General features: G+C 40.3%; 1 protein-coding gene across 12 annotated transcripts in view; it reads right to left on the minus strand.

The window, feature by feature from the left end:
- MARK3 (microtubule affinity regulating kinase 3) overlaps window positions 1-20,761 on the minus strand; it is a 119,400-nt gene that overhangs the window by 39,285 nt on the left and 59,354 nt on the right. For 11 of the 12 annotated variants that reach the window (XM_003276185.4, XM_003276183.4, XM_003276186.4 and 8 more), the window contains exons 4-7: window positions 15,765-15,813; window positions 12,748-12,813; window positions 7,807-7,877; window positions 2,602-2,658 (exon numbers count right to left, since the gene is read on the minus strand). In XM_003276185.4, coding sequence (XP_003276233.1) covers window positions 2,602-2,658; window positions 7,807-7,877; window positions 12,748-12,813; window positions 15,765-15,813 — 243 coding nt within the window. The remainder of the gene's footprint in view (window positions 1-2,601; window positions 2,659-7,806; window positions 7,878-12,747; window positions 12,814-15,764; window positions 15,814-20,761) is intronic. The other variant, XM_030803791.1, reaches the window with a different exon arrangement.

A 20,761-nucleotide genomic window follows, 5' to 3' on the forward strand; every position in this document is an offset into this window, starting at 1 on the left:
TGAATCTGGGAGGCAGAGGTTGCAGTGAGCCAAGGTTGTGCCACTGCACTCCAGCCTGGGCGACAGAGCAATACTCCATCTCAAAACCAAAAAACAAGAATAATATGGGGCAGGGCCAGGTACAATGGCTCACTTGAGCCCAGGAGTTCAAGACCAGCTTGGGCAACATAGTGAGACCCTTTCTCTACAAAAGATTTTAAAAAATTAGCTGGGTATGGTGGCACACGTCTGCAATCCCAGCTACTTGGAAGGCGGAGGTAGGAGGATCTCTTAAGCCTGGGAGTTTGAGGCTGCAGTGAGCTATGACTGTGCCACTGCACTCCAGCCCGGGTGACAAGAGTAAAACCCTGTCTCAAAAAATAAGTAACTTTTTTAAAAAAGGGGCATTTCATAAAAACTGCTAAATAGCTATAAAATGGCTGTTAATGAGGAGGGGAGAATCCTAAACCTCATTCAAGAGTCAAATCATGGCTGGGTGCGGTGGCTCACGCCTGTAATCACAGCACTTTGGGAGGCTGAGGCGGGTCGATCACCTGAGGTCAGGAGTTCGAGACCAGTCTGGCCAACATGGTGAACCCCATCTCTACTAAAAATACAAAAAGTTAGCTGGGCATGGTGGTGGGTGCCTTTAATCCCAGCTACTTGAGAGGCTGAGGCAGGAGAATCGCTTGAACCTGGGAGGTGGAGGTTGCAGTGAGCAGAGATTGCACCACTGCACTCTAGCCAGGGCAACAAAGCGAGACTCCATCTCAAAAAAAAAAAAAAAAAAAAAAAGACAGACAAATCACAGTCACTTTATTTTAACAAACATTTCCTATGTGGCTACTCCACAGCAGATGCTATATTAGTGTCTGGATGGATAATGATGAACAAGACAGATAAAGCCCTACCCTCAATAGCTCACAGTTTAGAAGGGAAGAGGCAGAATGATAAGCAGCTGTCCTGAGACACAAATGACATAACTGAAGAGGCACAGGGAGTTGTGGGTTGGCACTGAAAGGTGTGGATGGCTTCCCAGATGAAGTGAAATCAAAGCACCAGAAGGTGCATCTGATCATAATGGATGTGTTGATGAGGGGTATTTCAGGCAGAATAAAGTCTCAGAACCCATGTGAGACAGAGCATGTTTCACACAAGAAACTGAAAGACAGTATGTGAGATAGAGATGTGTAGAGGGGGCTGGGGAGACGGTCAGGGCTTAATCACAAAGGACTGCACTTGAGAAGTTTGGGTTTTCATCGTAAGAGCAGTGGGAAGCCACTGAAGAGTTGTTCAAGCAGAGAAATGACCATCTTATTTGTGTTTCCTTAAAAGACCATTCTGAGTGCAGTGTAAAAAACATACATGGGAGGAAGAGGCACTAGAAACAGAGAAGAACATATAAGAAAGTAGTGTCGGAATCACCTATGAGATAATGGTGGTCTGGCCTTGGATAGTGTAACGGGCATAAAAGAGTGAGCTTAAGAGATATTTGGAACATAGCAGCAAAAGGACCTGGTAACTGAGTGGGTAGTACAGGAGAGTAAGGCATTTGAGGGACATCAGTCACCTGAATGAGAAGTGAACATTCATGTTTATAGGATTTGAAACTGCTGCACCCAAGGGAAGCTTATATGAAGATACCCTTTGCTCAGCTGGGTCCTGGATCCCAGAAGAGTGCTCTGGCCACAGGAACGGATTTGGGGCCATCAGCATACAGTTGGCCACTGCAGTTGAGAGAGTGAATGTGAATGCTCTAGGGGCGGGTGCAGAGAACAAGCAAGTCAATGACAATTACGTAAGGGGAGAGTGAAGGTGAGTGCCAAGTTAAGACACAGAATCTAGGAAATGCTTAGAGAAATATGGCTATGAAGGGGAAGAGAGAAAAAGCGTGCATCTGGGGAACAGGGATGGCTTTTTAGTTTAAAAAAAAAAAAAAAGGTATATAGACGAGCATGTGTAAATGCTGCTGGTGAAAAGCCAGTAGAGAAGGAGAGTGAATAAACAAATGGAGAGAAAAGAGGCATCAGAGAGAGCACAGCCCCCAGAGGGAATCAGGACCCAGAGCTCAGAGCAGAAGCACCCCACTTTCCTATAACAGGAGGAAAGAAGTGATGGATGGGGGTAGGTGCAGCTAGGTTTGAGGGCCTGGTAGAAAATGAGAGTTTCTGCCTGGTGTTTCTATTTTCTCTGTGCGATACGAAACCTCATCCTATGCCAGAGTGAGGGCAGAGGCTGAGGACCTTCAAAGAGGTCTCAAACAGGCACTGCTGTTAATGGGAGAGAATACTGATGAAAGCAGCAGAAATGAATGCCGGGTGGCACTGAGGATGCTGTGGGCGTGACCATACATTTCTGGAGGCCCCTATTTGTTTGGCTGTGTGATGACTGTCCTGCAGAGATCAACCACCAGTCACCGTAACTGAAATGTAAAATACTTTCAATAACCTTTATTTTTCTTTATTTTTAATGCTCTTTCCCATAACTTGATTAAGAGGATTCAATTATTGTGGGATTTTAAAAAAATGTTAATAAGTCTAATCTACACCTTTGTGTAATGATCACTGAGAGAACTGCACACATACAGACAGAGCATACATTGAGTGAAGCACTTCTACTCACCTTGAGGTCTCGATGTACGATCCGTTTCTGATGGCAGTATTGAACCGCAGACACAATCTGAATAGGAGAGACGCAGAGTCAGTCATCACTGGTGCAGATTCGTAATTAAGATGAAAGTAACTTTGTTAATGTTCACACATAAGAATACTGAGTATGCACTCGAATGTCCGTGTGGATTTCTAAAAACAATTTTCCTATGCCTTGAACTTTCCAGTCTGGAGAAATTCAGGGGTGAGGGCAAAAACAAATAGGTGAGGATGTTCTTCTGTTTTCTACTGTTTTAAATGAAGTCTCTTTTTGGACCCTATCTGTTGACATTCCACTTATAGTGTAGTGCAAGGACCCAACAAATTGCCTGGATCTGGAGGACCCTGGCTGCCCCTAGGCCCAGATGGCTCTGGTGTAACTTTTTTTTTATATAGAGTCTCGTTCTGTCACCCAGGCTGGAGTGCAATGGCATGATCTTGGCTCACTGCAACCTCCCCGTCCCGGGTTCAAGCAGTTCTCCTGCCTCAGCCTCCCAAGTAGCTGGGATTACAAGTGTGCGCCACCATGCCTGGCTAATTTTCTATTTTTAGTAGAGACGGGGTTTCACCACGTTGGCCAGGCTGGTCTCGAACTCCTGACCTCAGGTGATCCGCCCGTCTCAGCCTCCCAAAGTGCTAGGATTACAGGCGTGAGCCACTGAGCCCGGCCTGATGCAACCTTTCCATATCTATAGAGTCAACTCCAAACCAAACCAGCGGTTAGAGAGTTGCCCATACCCAGGTGTTAATCCAGGTTGGCTCTCTTCTGTAAGTGCCCTTCTCAGCCTGCTCCCTGCAACAGTCTTCCTTCTAACTGATGTGGATCATGGAGAGCAAAAGTTAGTTAACTTCTCTGAGGGTCAGTTTCCTCTTCCTTTATTAAAATGGAGGAATGAATGTTGCAACGTACATGAACTATGAAAACTACTACGTGCACTATTAAAGATTCCTCCCACTTTCACCAAATAGTATGCTTTTATTTAGTCAACTTGCAATCATGCCTATGATTAAACAATTGTTTTACTGAAATTTCACACTTACTGGTCACTTAAAAAAAGTCTTCTAATATTAAAGCTTTATATGCTCATTGTAGAAATTTCAAGAAATACAGAAAAGTCTATAGAAATAAATTCCTGCATTACCACTAACTAGAGGTAACATCTCTTGTTATTTTGCTGTACTTGCATCTAGTCTTTTCTTTGGTATTCTGCATGTATATTTAGACACATATGATTATACATACACAAAACTGAGGTTATAATAAAAATACCGTTGGTTCCTCCAAATCATCATCAACTCTTAGCTGTAAGCCCCACGGACCCACCCATGGACATAAAATCTCAGAGGGCTGTACAATATTTTGGTTCAGAATAAGCAGCAAGGAAAAGGTGAACTGGGGTTAGGATGAGATGATAACAAAAATCAGCACTTTCCTAAGCAGCTTCATTATTTAAAATTAACATTCAGAATATCAGACCCACTTATAATTAACTAAAGGTACAAAAATTCCATTGCCAAAAAACGGGTTTTAGAGCATCTGTTACTTTGGATTTATCACTATTGTTCTATTCAGTCAGCATGAAAACCTGAAAAGTAAAATAGCTTTGTTTTCCCAAAACAAAGTAATAGTTTTGTCACCTAGGACACAAGTAAATTTTATCTAATCTTTTTCCTTTTCTCATTCAGAATTTATATTAGTTTTTCCTCATACTGATATTTCTCTTATAGGTTATTTTCAAATTTTGCTTTTGAATCACATTTGATTTCCTGCCCTTTCTCAAAGACATCAAAGGATTTCTCTCTCTTTAGCTCCAAAACAGCTCAAAGCTAACCTGATGCCACAACAAGCTGAAAAGACTCAATTTGAATTTACTGCTTTTGTTGCATTCTATCACCAGCTAGAAATGGTGATTTCTAACAGATGTTATTTAGGTTAAACTATGAATGCTAGCCTAATTCACTTTCGATCATACATAAAAGAGCATCAAATCATCAATATCACCAGCCCACCAAGAAAGAGGTAAGTAAAAAAGATGGAGCTGAGCCGGGCGCGGTGGCTCAAGCCTGTAATCCCAGCACTTTGGGAGGCCGAGGCAGGTGGATCACGAGGTCAGGAGATTGAGACCATCCTGGCTAACATGGTGAAATCTCGTTCTCTACTAAATATACAAAAAATTAGCCAGGCGTAGTGGCGGGCATCTGTATTCCTAGCTACTCGGGAGGCTGAGGCAGAAGAATGGCGTGAACCCAGGGGGAGGAGCTTGCAGTGAGCCAAGATCGCGCCACTGCACTCCAGCCTGGGCGACAGAGCGAGACTCCATCTCAAAAAAAAAAAGATGGAGCTGGAAATCTATTCTTTTTCTCGGAAAAGAACGAGCTCAACCAAAAAATTAAAATGTCATAAGCAGTAACTAGGATGGGCATGGTGAAGAAAGCAGGAAGGGGAAAACCCATCTGGTGATGAATATGGAAAAGGGATCACACACAGTGTACTTTGTGTGTGGCATACCTTCCTTTTTGTCATAAATAGAAAAACTTGTTTTACTTAGTCAAAGTAATTATGACTTATAAGCTCCTAGAAAGCACAGAAATTGAGGCCAGGCGCGATGGCTCATGTCTGTAATCCTAGCATTTTGGGAGGCTGAGGTGGGCGGATCACTTGAGATCAGGAGTTCGAGACCAGCCTGGCCAACACTGGTGAAACCTCATCTCTACTAAAATTACAAAAAAAAAAAAAAAAAAAAAAATTAGCTGGGCACGGTGGTGCACACTTGTAATCTCAGCTACTCGGGAGGCTGAGGCAGGAGAATTGCTTGAACCTGGGAGGCGGAGGTTGCAGTGAGCTGACATCGGGCCACTGTACTCCAGCCTTGGTGACAGAGGGAGACTCCATCTCAAAAACAAAAACAAAGAAACCACAGCATTTGAAACAGAAAAGTGGAAACACCAATATCATGCGTATCCTTCCAAGTCTAATGGAGCTGTTTTAGGCAAATATCGTGGAAGAAGGGGTCAATTCTAAAGCACTCTAAATCAATTTGCTAATTGAAAAAACACATACATACAAACCATCTTTCCTAGTCCAACTAACAGGCTCCTCAAATAAAGGCTTCAGAATTTCTGCAGGGAATTTACAATAAAAATTGGAATAATTTCCTCAAGATTTAGATTAGTAAGCTCTTGCTGGGTGACACCAGCCCCTTCCTCATAGTAAATAAGCCACCTTCACACACATTTGCAAGTCAGATTCATCTGAGTAGGAAGGAATGTAAACTGTATGAAGCAAAAAAATTTTACCTTTTAGGTGGCCAATTTATAAAAATTAAGAGTACAGTTATGGAAAGAGCCAAACACTTTTTTTCTAATAAAAATCTGAATTTCCTTTAATAGACCATACAATCAAATTATATTAGAATTGCAAAGAACTATGGAATTCATCAAGTATAATTTCTTTTTTTTTATAGCTTTAAAAACAGGATCAGAGAAGTTAAATGATAGCCAAAGTGGATTTTTACTTTGGTTTTACTAGATTTGAATTCAAAGTATCATTAGTATTTAAGCAACAGCAAAATACAAGCAACATTTATAAGAAACTTAAGTCCTATCACTTACAAATGTAAACATCAGACTAAGCAAATCAAAGGAGACTTGAACTTTAATAGTCCAGCTTGACAACCTTGTATATGAATAAAACAAAATATAAAGGTTCTAAGAAAAATGAGGCTATAATTCCATTTCAATGTAGGCCTTGTGAGAATAGAGTTAATTTAAAAGCAGTGAAGCACTGCTCCTTTCCTTCATCTAAATCAGGGGTTGGCAAATTATGGCCTCTGGCTACATCCGGCCCATCCCTGTTTTTGTAAATAAAGTTTTGTTGGAACACAGTCACGTTCATTCATTTGGTATTGTCTACAGCTGCTTCTTTTTTTTTTTTCGAGATGGAGTCTCACTCTGTCACCCAGGCTGAAGTGCAATGGTGCGATCTTGGCTCACTACAACTTCCACCTCCCAGGTTCAAGCGATTCTCCTGCCTCAGCCTCCCCAGTAGCTGGGATTACAGGCACCTGCCATCATGTCCGGCTAATTTTTGTGTTTTTGTAGAGACAGGGTTTCACCATGTTGACCAGGCTGGTCTCGAACTCCTGACCTCAGGTGATCCGCCCAGCTCGGCCTCCCAAAGTGCTGGGATTACAGGCATGAGCCACCGCACCCAGCCTACGACTGCTTCTAAGCTACAACATGAGAGTTAAATAGTTGCGACAGAGACAGTGTGGCCCATAAAGCCTAAAATGTTCACTATCTGGCCCTTTACAGAAGTTTGCTGATTCTCAGTCTAAATAATAGCACAATATAATGATTGCAAATCTGAGTTTTGGGTTCGGAGGGTTTGGGACTCTGAGTCTATGGCAGGTCTCCTAATGAAAGGCAATTCTGGGACCTGCCTGGGCAATACAGCGAGACCCCGTTCTCCACAATAAGGGGGAAAAAGAAAAAAAGAAAAGCAATTCTGGGAAAGTTATTTAATCTTCCCATGTCTCAGTTGTCTTATTTTTTAGCAAATGGGTATAACAGTCCTTAACTCACAAGGCGGCTGTAAGATTTACATTAATGTTGGTAAAGTGCTTATCTCAGTGTGTGGCATGGTCAATCGACAACAGTAATTATTATTAATAAAGACAGGAGAGTTAAGTAACCTGTTTGCTTAAAACCTGCTTATTAAAACCCAAGTCTCTTTAAAAAGCAGAGTAAAAACAAAGCAAGAAGTAAAGTTACTAATTAACAGTTTAAGTTACACTTGGTCTTGGTTTATGTCAGACAAAGCTAATAATGAACCTTGGGGTTCTGACATTCTGCTTGCTAAAAACTCTGAAATGGTTTTAATTAATGTAATCACAGGTGTTTTTGAAAGGCTCTAGATTTTTAAGGCTCAATTGTAAAAAGGGAAGGTTAAGTGTTAAGACTAATGCTCTCATTACAAAGCTAGGAATAGAACCATGGCTGCCTCCAGCACAGTGCCTTAGGTATGAAAAGTACTTCATAAATTTTTGTTGAATTGAATGGCCAACCCCAGCCATCCAACAGGCCTTATAAGCATTTATGGAGGCAAACACTTGTTTGCTTCAGGGTTTAAGTGAGATAAATTATCAAATTAACAAAGTAAAGACAGATTAATTCATACCTGTCTAAATTTAGATCTTGCTTCTTTTTCCTTCATCCTGCCATGTGCAACCAAATAGTCAAATACTTCACCTATAGGTGAGAGAAATAAAAGTAAGTAGAAATCCTACTTCTGAGCATTAATTTTCCCATAAAGTGATGATGTTTCACTTTTAGCAATCCTCTGATTTTTAAATATAAATATAAAGTTAGCCAGAAATATGTGGAATTTGAACTAAGCTGGCTTTAAGTTTAACTACAGGCATTTAAATTCACCAACAAAATCTTTAAGCTGGAGAAAAGCCTTAAAATTAAATTCCCTATACTTAACTTATATAACTCTTATTTTAAAGAGCGTTTTCAATAGGCTTTAATAAAAACTAAGCAATTAGAACAGAAAATTAAAATGGATGAAGTTATCTGTGTTAGAAGAGGCCACCCTCACTGCGGGATTATGACAACAAAGCATTTCCTGAGTATATTCATTCATTCAACAAATATTTACTGAATGTCTACTAACTGCAAGGCACTGTTCTAGGTCGGCTCTGGGGAAATGCAGCAGTGAACATAAGATCCTTTTCCTCATAGAGTTTACATTCTAGTTGGGGGAGGGTGCAATAAATGAATAAACATATAGTGTATCAGAGGACAGTAAGTGCTGTGGAGAAAAAGTAGGAGAAAGAGACAAGTGAGTCTGTGTGTGCACACCCTTGTGTTCTGCTGACTACTTGAGGGTATGGACAATGTAGTTATTTGGGGTAAGATTCTACAGTAATTAAGAGAAACAGCAAGAAGGCCACAGAGCTGGAGAAGTGTGAATGAGGGGAAGAGGGTAGTTCATGAGGCTAGGAAGAGTCCTGCAGGCCATGGTGAGGACTCTGGCTCTACTATAAGTGAGACAAGAAGCAGAGATGAAAAAAGACTGACCTCTTAAAAGGATCACTGGCTGCTAGCAGGGAAGAGGTTTCCAATGACGGGAAGGGACAGGAAGACCAAGAGGGAGATCAGTACAATAATCGAACCAATCATGAAAGTGACGGGGACTAAGTGGGAAGCACAATGGTGGTGAGAAGTGGGAGCTCAGGAATACAATGGAGTTGAAAACAACAGAACTAGCTGATGCACCCCTAGGTGGCAGTTTACACAACATTAATTCTTTGGGGAAGAAAGGTCACACTTCAAGGAATATATTATTAGCACTGTCAACTGCTTATCAATGTAGAATAAAGAATCACCACCTCTGAAATCAATAGAAAAGAATACTAATTTAGAAAATTAGATATAAAGTGTTTTCAGGAAAGAAACATCTTTACTTCATAGAAATAAGGAATACCTCCATCAGCTTAGTGAAAATATTAAACTAAAATATTTTGATACTTGAAAGTCATCATGAATTACACAATTATCTGACTTTGAAACTCTTATTAACCCTAACTCTGAAATAATAAATTTTACATAATGAATGGGCATAAATATTTTCATGTTATTACTTGATTGCATAATGATCTTTTTTTTGAGAGAGAGAGAGAGTTGTGCTGTTGCCCAGGCTGGAGTGCAGTGGCCCGATCTTGGCTCACTGCAACCTCTGCCTCCCATGTTCAAGCAATTCTCGTGCCTCAGCCTCCTGAGTAGCTGGGATTACAGGCGTGCGTCACCACACCCAGCTAATTTTTGTATTTTTAGTAGAGATGGGGGTTTCACCACGTTGGCCAGGCTGGTCTCGAACTCCTGGCCTCAAGTGATCCACCCGTCTTGGCCTCCCAAAGTGCTGGGATTAGAGGCGTGAGCCACCATGCCCAGCCTGCATAATGATCTTTTAAAAGGCATTACATACTGTCAAGTTTACACGACACAATTCACTCAACTATGATGAGTTATGAAGTTAAATGTCAGCTCGGTAAAGTGTCAGCATTTTCTGTGCGAATGACCTTTCTATTTGCAGAAAAGCACACAACGTCAAAACAAGTAGTTAATAAGCAAAAACAACTAAACATGAGTGAATATCATACAGAAGAATTTTTACTTAAAAAAATTAAAAGATTAAGCCCACCAGCTGTTGCAGAGTAACACAGATAAAATCCAAGTCTGTCAATATAATTTTGACAAGTTTTTTTTTCTAAATTTGAATTCAATATAAACCTCTTAAGAGATTTGTGGAACCATATGTCAACTCATAATTACTAAATTATAATTCAGGAGTTCAACTTTTATACCAGGAATTCAATCCAGATCTTTTTTTCCTTATTAAAAATGTATTAACATTCAGGTTAAGCAGCTGAACTGAAAAATACTAAGGCTATTTATTAGAGATAAAAGAAGCAAGAAGCAAAGAGTGGCTCTCCTGCCTGGGCAGGAACAGGTGGCTGGATGGAAGGACACTGACAGGCCAGTTCAGAAAGCCCTTAGTTCTAGTTCAGGTCCTGAAACTAACTAGCTATGGACCCCTTGGCATAGAACAAACTTTCTGAGCTTTAGTTTCATCTGTAAAAATTAGACCGTTGCCCTAAAATTTCTAAGATTATTTTCAATTCTAAAATTCTATGAGTCTACCAAATCAAAAGGCAGCAGGCTGGGGGGTGGGGGAGGTGCAATGGTGGAATGGGTGGCCAATTTAATAAAACTTTTCACTATGGCAAACACATCAACAATAAAACATACGTTCTGGAAATTGTTTTAATAAACTCAACAAAACACTGTTAAAGAGGCCAGGTGCTGTGGCTCACACCTATAATCCCAGCAATTTGGGAGGCCAAGGCGGGTGGATCACTTGAGGTCAGGAGTTCAAGACCAGCCTGGCCAATGTGGCGATACCTTGTCTCTACCAAAATTACAAAAATTAGCCAGGTGTGGTGTGCGCCTGTAGTCCCAGCTACTCAGGAAGCTGAGGCAGGAGAATCGCTTGAACCCAGGAAGCAGAGGTTGCGGTGAGCCGAGATGGCGCCACTGCACTCCAGCCTGGGCAACACTGAGACCCTGTCTCAAAAAACAAAACAAACAAACAAGAAAACCTAAGGTAATACAGAACCACCACCTTGGATTAAATGATTCAATGCTGTTACAATGTTGCCAAGTGCACTGAGCCCTCAGAGGGGGTTCCTATGCTCACTGTGAAGCTGGGCTCAGCACATGTTACTTGCCAGGTCACATGGCCAATGAGTGCCACTGGCTGGATTTACTCCATGTCTGTCTTTTCCAGAGCTCATCCTCTTTCTACTAAATTTGGATGATTCTCAGAGGTTTTTGTCTTGCCCCTATATGAGTAATCTCTGTGACCTGGGTAGCTAAAATAGATGGGAACAGAAAGCCGTGACAGACCAACAAACTAGAAAGGCTATCTGCTGTCAGAGCACTGGGGGTCCAGGCCCAGAGTGCCCACAGTGAGACTTCCCAGCCTCCATTTCCTCAGGGGTAAAAAGCCCATCACTCACTGCCTGGCCACAGCATGGAGTCGCTGTGAAGGTCAAAGGAGATCTGGTAAGAGAAAGCACCTTGTACACTATAGAGGCTGTACAGCGAGAGGGCTATGAACACTACTCTGTGTTGTTTGCCCATAGACAGTATTAGAACTCCATAAAGCTTTTTGGTCCTGAAATTAACCTTCCCCTCTTTCTACTACCCCTGAAGTTTTGAAAATCCCAATGAAATTCCCAAACTAGACATATATAAAAGTATAAAATACACAACTAATAATGAATTAGGAGTATAAAAAAGTGGTGTCAGAGGTATGCTTACTACAACTCATTGTTTTCCACAACAGGTTTACAATCTTTTTATTTTCAATGGTAAACTCACTCAAATGAGACTATAATCCAACTTTCTATCTTCAGGTTTTATAACATGGATCAAAGTGCTAATGATAAAATTACTATAGAGTTTAACAGAATATGTACCCAGTAGTTTATAATTCATAAATGCAGTCTAATTCTTATCTGTTGAGTATCTGCTGTGTGCCCAGGCAGTGTGCTAGAGGCAGGGGACACAAAAAGATGAACAAGAAAGCTTCTGCTCTTCACAGACAATGAAACTCACATGTGGTCGCAAACTACAAACCCAGCCCAATCTCAACCATAAAATACAAATCATTATAAAAGACAGCAGCTATAAACATGCATTTCAGAAAATGTTTACATTTTTACAAAACCGTAGGCAAATAGTTACTAGTCATTAATCTTTATTTTAAGGAAACTCTAGTGGTGTACTGTAACCATCATTTCTGGCCTTGGGGAAGACAGACACCAGCGACATTAAAATCTGGTAAAGAAAAGCATCTAAACCAGAGCACACATTTGTTTCAAACAGACTAAGCATTCATATGTTTAAATAGCCACATACTCAAGATAAACAAAATGTGGAGAGTGTGTCCCACACACAATGGAGTATTATTCGGCCTTAAAAAGGAACGAAATTCTGACACATGCTACAGCATGGATGAATCTTGAGGACACTATGCTGCATCAATCAGCCAGACACAAAAAGACAAATCCTGTATAATTCCACTTGTATGAGGTTCCAAGAGTAGTCAAATTCATAGAGACAGAAAGGAGAATGGTTGCCAAGGACTGGGAGAAGGAGAAATGGAGAGTTAGTGTTTAATGGGTATAGAGTTTCGTGCTGGAAAATGAAAACATTCTGGACATGGGTGGTGGCGAGGGCAATGTGAATGTGCTAATGCCACTGAACTGTGTACCTAAAAATGATTATAATGATAATTTTAAGTGATGCATGTTTTACCACAAAAAATATCCAGGTATTTAGATATTATCAATTAACAATGCTAATAGTGAAACACTTCATGGCAAGCCCTAGAAGTGCTAAGAGTCAGCTTTTCTGACTCTCATCCTAGTGTATTATGGCTCTGGATGTTAAATGAGACCTTAATGATGACCCATATAGGCAGTATGGTTGTGTATTTTTTTAAAAGGGAGAAAGAAAAAAAACTCAATATACATAAAAATGTTCTTACCTCCACTTGCATATTCCATGATTAGGTAGAGTGTTTTTTCAGTTTCAATGACTTCGAATAACTTCACTGGGGGAGAGGAGAGGATACAGAAGAAAAAAGAGACAAATGTCTGTATGCACAAACCATGCACATATAAACTGTAACTATGAAAAGCAACCTTTTCCCTGTTAAAGATTTTAATAGCTGGCCCTCTAAAAAATGCTTTTAGGGAATTTTATCAAATACCACAACAACAGAAAAGAGTCTATGAAAGCATGGAATTCCATAAAAATAAAGATTATTTCTGAGTGTTCAGTGTGACTTCCGTATGTGCTCAGCAGTCCAGCAAGGTGTACCTGAGCTCACTTCCTCTGTCATCCTCACTGTCCTTCAGCATGTCTGTGTTGGCTAGCTGCCCTCCCAGCACCCCAGGAAAAGTGGTCAGCCTGCAGCAACTGCTCAGTTCTACTCTACTCCAACAAATGCAAATCTAGCTGCTTATGATTATGGCTTTAAGGATGTAATTCTATTTGAGACCTTTATTGCTTGGGAAACTTATGACAACTTTCAAAGAACAAGGTTTCTTTGTTACTTTTCTGATGCCAAAGATGGAAAGAAGTAGAGGGATTATACTGCAATTAATGGGGGGGGGGGGAATCTTTTTTATAAGAATCATTTTCAGTAGGTCAGGGTGATTTTCCTACAGCAGTCTTTTGTTACAGATGGAACTATTTCTATTATTGCTAATTCATAAAATCTTATTAGAAATATATACATTTTTGGCTGAGTATGGTGGCTCATGCCTGTAATCCCAGCACTTTGGGAGGCTGAGGCGGGTGGATCGCTTCTGCTGAGGAGTTGGACACCAGCCTGGGCAACATGGCAAAATCCCCTCTCTACAAAAAAATGCCAAAAATCAGCTGGGTGTGGTGGCATGCGCCTGTAGTCCCAGCTACTCAGGAGGCTGAGGTGGGAGAATGGCCTGAGCCAGTGTGGTGGAGGCTGCAGTGACCCGAGATCATGCTACTGCACTCCAGCCTGGACAACAGAGCTGAACCCTGTCTCAAAAAAAAAAAAAAAAAAAAAAAAAAAAAAAGAATACACACACACACACACACACACACATATTTAAAAAATGAAACTGGAGTAAATCTCTGAAGCTATCAAATCACCATTGTGCATATCTACTTTATTTTGTTAATATTTACTTTAAGTTTACCCAAAACTGGGGGGTATGCTAGTGTTTTATATTTCAGGCAATTTTCTGAGGCTTTAATAGAGTATCAGGCCAAACAAAATGCCTAACATAGCGGTCAGTAAATGTTTGATGAACTGATGAATAAAGCTATCATACCATTCTCCAGACTCTGATATGTTACGACTGTGAAGAAAAGCCACTTCAGAAAGTTAAGGCACATGTGTTGGTAAGCTGCATAAAAATAAAACCCTTCTAATCTTCCAATGAAAATTTGGGTCTTCTGGGAAAACTATGTTAATGCAATAGGAATTTTTTTAAATTTCAATTTATTATCAAAGATATGTCAAGTTTTAAGTACAAAACTCTAATCAGGTCACAATTTAAGTAATTAAAAGACAAAATAAATATGTTTATGTTAGCTAGTTCTAGGCAATAGTGATAAAGTTTTTTTGTAGGGGGTGGGAGGACGGGTGTGAAAAGTTGGAATTTGAAATCCAGAGTTGGCTAGCTAGCCCCAAAGGATTGAAATGAAAATCAAGGAAACAAGATTATCTTCCCACTATTATATTCCTTGTGAGTTTTTTTTTTTTTTTTTTTAAATCCAACTATGAAGTTGTTCAGTGGTTTTTTCTTCAACCATACTTATTGATTCTAAATTTTTCTTCACATTTTAATTAATATCCCTGATATCAGGATGAAGGCTTGCTAGCATTTCTCTCAGTAGTATATGAAACAAGGAAACAAGAACACCTTTAAAGTAATGGTGGCTCAGACTGATGCAATAGGGCATACGCCTTTTGTTAAAAAAACGACTCTCTGTAAAAGCTTCTTTCTTCCTGTGGTGGTTCTGTTACTCTTCTATTCTTGTGCCTGATGCATTCTTGATGGGCTACCCTTGATACTAAACATCAACCCTTTCATTTCCTAAAACTGATGTTGACAGTAAACTGATTATGGGCTGTCTTAAGAGTGATTTCATTCTTGAAATATTATTTTTAGATTGTATGAGCTATCACTATACAAAAAAGCAGTTATGTAATTTTTTAAAAGCCCTATTACAATGTATATGGGATCAAAAGTTTTCACTGGGTCAGTATTAAGTCATTTGCTTATTCTCTTCTTGTTCCTACAGTTACTGTAAGGGAGGACCATGTCCCTTCCTCATCTTTAAACACACCTACTAGCACCTGGCACAGAGTTGTGCACACAGAAGAAACAGAAAACCAATCTTTGATTTATAAAGTAATTCCTATCACAATTCCATTAGATAGCAAGTATTCCATCTTTTAAATAAGTATTTTCTTAGGACACACAGCAAAAAGTATTGGACCTCTGAAATATCCATTTTAGAAATTTTTAAGTTTATTATTATTATTACTTTTTTTTTTTTTTTTGGTAGAGACGGGGTCTCGCTCTGTTGCTTAGGCTGGTCTTGAGCTCCTGACCTCCAGCAAACCTCCTGCCTTGGCTTCCCAAAGTTCTGGGATTACAGGCATGAGCCACTGTGCCCAGCCCCTTTGAAAATATTAATTCTGACTTCCTATAATTCCCTTCTATCTACTCATGCAATACAATTATATTTTCTAATATACTTAAAAATTAGAAAATTATAATCAGATTACAGATGTTTCTACCAGATTAAAGCTTTAAATTCAACGTTTAATACCTAAGCTTTTAACCTGTCTTCAGTAATTTCAAAAAGCTAATACAAATGATCAACAACTTGTATATATATTTTACTAGAAGTGTACTCTACCATTTCTAGAATACGTGTTTAGCTTTATGACATAATTTCAAGAATGTATTTAGACCCAAAAGTATTTAAAAAAGCAGAAAGTACCTATATTGGGATGATTTAAAATCTTCATTATTCTTACTTCTCTGAAGAGCTAAAAAAAAAAACAAAACACACAACCCCCCCAACACAAGTTATTAAACATTATATTCCACTGTTGTAATATAAATTTAAATTTTTCTCGTAGATAACAGATTCATTGCTAATGTTTATTATTCCATATCTAAGACTAATATGAAAGTCCAGAATATCTCTGAGGTAGTTTTAATAAACTATTACCAAATAGTATTCCCAAATGCTTCCATTTATTAAAAACAGCAGAGGTCTCAAAGGGGGATGGTAACATACTCTGAATTTTACAATGCTATCTTGAAAACATAAGATCAGACTTACGTAGGAATAATTTCTGTGATTAAACTTAGTCTGATTCAGTATCTACCCAGGGCTCCCAACTCTGCGAATCAAAACCTGTATGGTTCCAGTGAAATACATCATGAGCATATTAAACTGATAATTCCAAATAATTCTATTAGAAGACTATAAACAGAACCACCTTGGGAAATCCTCACTGGAGAATACAGGTAACTTAGCGTGGAGGTTGTGGTGACTATTACATTAGTGACCCTCATGGGTCATGCCTTACGTGTTCACGCTTTTGTGGAGTGCCCCTTTCATACTGACATTAGACCTGGCCACGTAATCTGCTTTGGCCAATGGGACCTTAGCAAACTGAAGCAAGCAGAGGCTGGATAAAATTCTTGGGCATCATGGCTTGCTCTCTTGGAGCACTGTGGAGGAGCTGGTCTGGCCTCTTTGGGGATGAAGGGTAGTTATTTAAAGAGACAGACCCTCTGTTGTAACTGCATTCAGCCCCTGCCAAACCACCAGCTGAATTCAGCCACACAAGTGAACCCAGGTGAGACCTTAAGAAAAACCAGCCGAGTGCGGTGGCTCACGCCTGTAATCCCAGCACTTTGGGAGACCAAGGTGGGTGGATCACTTGAGCTCAGGAGTTCAAGACCAGCCTGGGCAACATGGTGAAACCCCGTCTCTACTAAAAATACAGAAATTAGCTGGGCGCAGTAGCACGTGTCTGTAGTCCCAGCTACTCGGGAGGCTGAGCAAGAGAATCACTTGAGCCTGGGAAGTGGAGGTTGCAGACAGCTGATGGTGCCACTGCACTCCAGCCTGGGCGACAAAGCGAGACCCTGTCTCAAAAAAACAAAAAACCGTCCAACCAAGACCAGTAGAGCTTCCTAGCCATTCCACAGAATAAGGAGAAATATTAAATTGCTGTTGTATAAATACATGTTGTGAATTCAGAGCAGGTTCTTATCATTATGGCCTGGGTTAATATAACCCAGAAAAACAACAGGATTTTAGAGACCATCCTATTCAACCCTCTTGCAAACAAGAGGAAACCAGGAAAAGAAAGAAAAAGATCTTCTAAGGTCCTGCTATCCTTCTGTGGGGAATGTGTCCGGAACCTAGTCTCCTAACACCCAGGATACAACCTCCAGGAGGCAAAAGCTGGGAAAAACCTTGGAAGAGGAGAAGCAGCGGCCTATGTGGAAAGGAAGCTGGTGAGAAATCACAGGACTCTCACCATACTTGTCCTTGTCCACTGTGTCTAATCTAAAATTGAATTAGCAGCTAAGAGGAGATGGACATGGATCAGATTTTTTTTGTTAATTTATTTTTATTTTTATTTTTTGAGACAGGGTCTCACTCTGCTGCCCAGGTTGGAGTGCAGTGGTGTGATCACAGTTCACTGTAGCCTTGACCTCCCGGGCTCAATCAATCCTCCCCCTCAGCCTTCCAAAGTGCTAGGATCACAGGTGTGGGCCACCGTGCCCAGCCCATGGACAGGATTTGACACATAACCTTACGCTCAGAATTTTAAAACATGTAATCAGATAAATAACCTTTCCTATCTAAAATACTGCCTCATTTTTGAAGGGAGGAGCATTTTTATCTCCAACATAAACATCTCCCTTTGCTACTGTGGTAATTCCTACATTTTATGTTCTGAGATGAGAAGATAGTCACCCAAATAAATTCCTGACAACCATTCAGGCCAGAGTTCTTTTTTAGCTCTCCTCTGTTAAACTAACACAGAAATCTTGTTTTCCAATCCATTATAGTTGAATTGGTAGCTAGAATTCAAATCTCCCAATTACTTCCCAACTGCTAAATTAGAACACCTCCTGGAGGTTGCAGTGAGCTGAGACCGTGCCACTGCACTCCAGCCTGGGTGACACAGCAAGACTCCATCTCAAAAAAAAAAAAAAAAAGACAACAATCTCCACTTTGGATGCCATATCAATATAGCTCAGGATACAGCACTGAGAATGAAACCCTGACCATGGCCATAGCATCCCTGCATCCTGCAACTTCTGCATACCCCTCAAAGGTATGTTCTAGTCACCCCAACTCCTTTTAGTTACTAGAACATACTAAGTTTATTTGTTTGTTTATTTTTGAGACGGAGTCTTACTCTGATGCCAAGGCTGGAATGCAGTGGCACAATATCGGCTCACTGCAACCTCCGCCTCCCAGGTTCAAGGGATTCTTCTGGCTCAGCCTCCAGAGTAGCTAGGATTGTAGGTCCGACCATGCCTGGCTAATTTTTGTATTTTTAGCAGAGATGGAGTTTTGACATGTTGGCCAGGCTGGTCTCGAGCACCTGACCTCAGGTGATCTGTCTGCCTTGGCCTCCAAAGTGCTGGGATTACAGATGTGAGCCACCGCGCCTGGCCACAGAACATACTAAATTCCTTTAAATGTCTTCTCCCTTTTCATCCTCTAAGTCTCAGGCAGATTCTCTGAAAATATATCTAAGTAGGTCTCCTTGTTTTACATCATAGCCCATCTGTTCACTTCTTTCCTGGGATGTCTTTCAAGCTATGAAGACACATTTTTGTGCACCTGTTTGTTATCCTTGTGTCACCCACAGGGAGCATGCCTATCTCCTTTCACTACTGTATACCCGAAACCAAGCCTGGCACACAACTGAAATGCATTTGTTTGAGAAATGCCTGCATGAAAGCACTAACTACCAACAACTGTGGTCTGAGCTAGCCTCAGCATTCTAATGACCACACAGCTTTTAAATCCTCCACAGCACAATACTTGTTACAGAGTTGTCACAGTTCTGATGACAGGGGAGCAGGTCAAATGAAGGCAATCATTTTTAAGTCTCTACTAACAGTACAGTAGAAATGAAACAAAGTGAATTAGAGCCAAAAAGCAGGAAAAAGATGGACTAGTATAGGAATTCAAAAGATTTGGCTTTAAGTTGCTAAGTTCTGGAGGAATTTGTTAGGCAGCAGTGGATAACTAATATTCTGCAGACACCATATTAAAATGTGAGAACCCCTGAGTTACAGCAGAGGTCATATCAGGGATGCAATGTGAAAACAAAAAGGACAGGTAAGTGAGACCAGATAGAGAGATGACTAGTACAAATTTAATTCTGTAGGCAAAAAGAGCAGCCAAAGAATCCCAAGAGAGGTAGTGGCAGGATATTAACCCAGATAACTTTATGTATTCACCTCTCTATTGGAATTATGTATTAGGTAGATACTGGCAGGCAGCAAATGTGTAAATAAGCTTTATGCTAAGTTAAACAAGCAGGACAGGGAGGAAGCAGGAAGCTAACAGTTATCTAGTGCCTGCTGTGTCTGACGCACAGAGCCAGATGCTTCACATCCACAATCTTATCTAAGCTTAATTTTCACAACTCTATCAGCTGAGTATGATCATCTCCAATATACAGAGAAAGACGACTGAGACAGGTTAGGAAACTCATCCAAAGACTCAGCTAATACATGCTGGAGCCAGAATTCTCACTTTGGGTTGCCTGACTCCAAAGTCCTACGCTCATCTCAGGATTCCACATTGCTACCTTAGAAATTTAACTAAAAAAAAAATCAACAAATTATAAGCTGCTGATATAGAAAAGTCCAGAGCAACAGGTGGGTATTGGCACAGAGCTTTTTACGAAGTTGACCATTTGCATACAAGTGAGATAAAAATGCCAGAGACTTCATAATCTCTGAATCTGATGACCAAAGATAGTTAAATTTGGATAGGAATAATGTACTGAAAGGCAAAGTGAACTTTAAGGAAAGTCCCTATAAGGACTATACCAGAAAAATTTTAAAAGTTTTGTAATTGTAAAAGGCCATTTAAATAAGAGAAACTCATCTTATTTCTATTATCTTTTTTTTTTTTTTTTGAGATGGAGTCTCGCTCTGTCGCCCAGGCTGTAGTGGCGCCATCTCGGCTCACTGAAAGCTCCGCCTCCCAGGTTCACACCATTCTCCTGCCTCAGCCTCCCTAGCAGCTGGGACTACAGGTGCCCGCCATCACGTCCAGCTCATTTTTGTATTTTTAGTAGAGACAGGGATTCACCGTGTTAGCTAGGATGGTCTTGATCTCCTGACCTCGTGATCCGCCTGCCTCGCCCTCCCAAAATGCTGGGATTACAGGCGTGAGCCACCGCCCAGCCTATTTCTACTATCTTAATACAACTTATTTCTCCACATTCCCTTTTCAATCTTAAATAGATGTTAGTTGGAAAAAAAAATCAAATTACATAGAAACGTATAAATTGAAAGAATTCTCTCCTTACTGATCAATCTATATCCTCCACACATTTTCACATCTATACATCCTCTATGGAACTGGTACACAAGAGGAGAATAAACACCTTTGAAGGCAAAGATTTGGAATCCTGGCAATGGGAATATCAAGGACACTAAATCTATGGTATCAAAAAAGTAAAGAAACATGTCCCAACAGCCAGGACCTGGGAGTTGTCAAGTACTACCGTTGGAAAAAGAAAATTTTACCTTTTGACAAGTAGAAAAGAGAGAGAGAGAGAGAATTTTAGTCTCTAGTAAAAAAAAAAAAAAAAAAAAAAAAAAAAAAAGACAATTTTACCAACCAATACGAAAGTAAAATGAGTATGTGAAAGAGAACACGGGGGTTACAGACATAAAACTGATCTAAACCATCACAATGAAGGTGTTCAGTCT

The sequence above is a fragment of the Nomascus leucogenys genome, chromosome 22a (genome assembly GCF_006542625.1).
Source record: "Nomascus leucogenys isolate Asia chromosome 22a, Asia_NLE_v1, whole genome shotgun sequence".
Lineage (NCBI taxonomy): Eukaryota > Metazoa > Chordata > Mammalia > Primates > Hylobatidae > Nomascus > Nomascus leucogenys.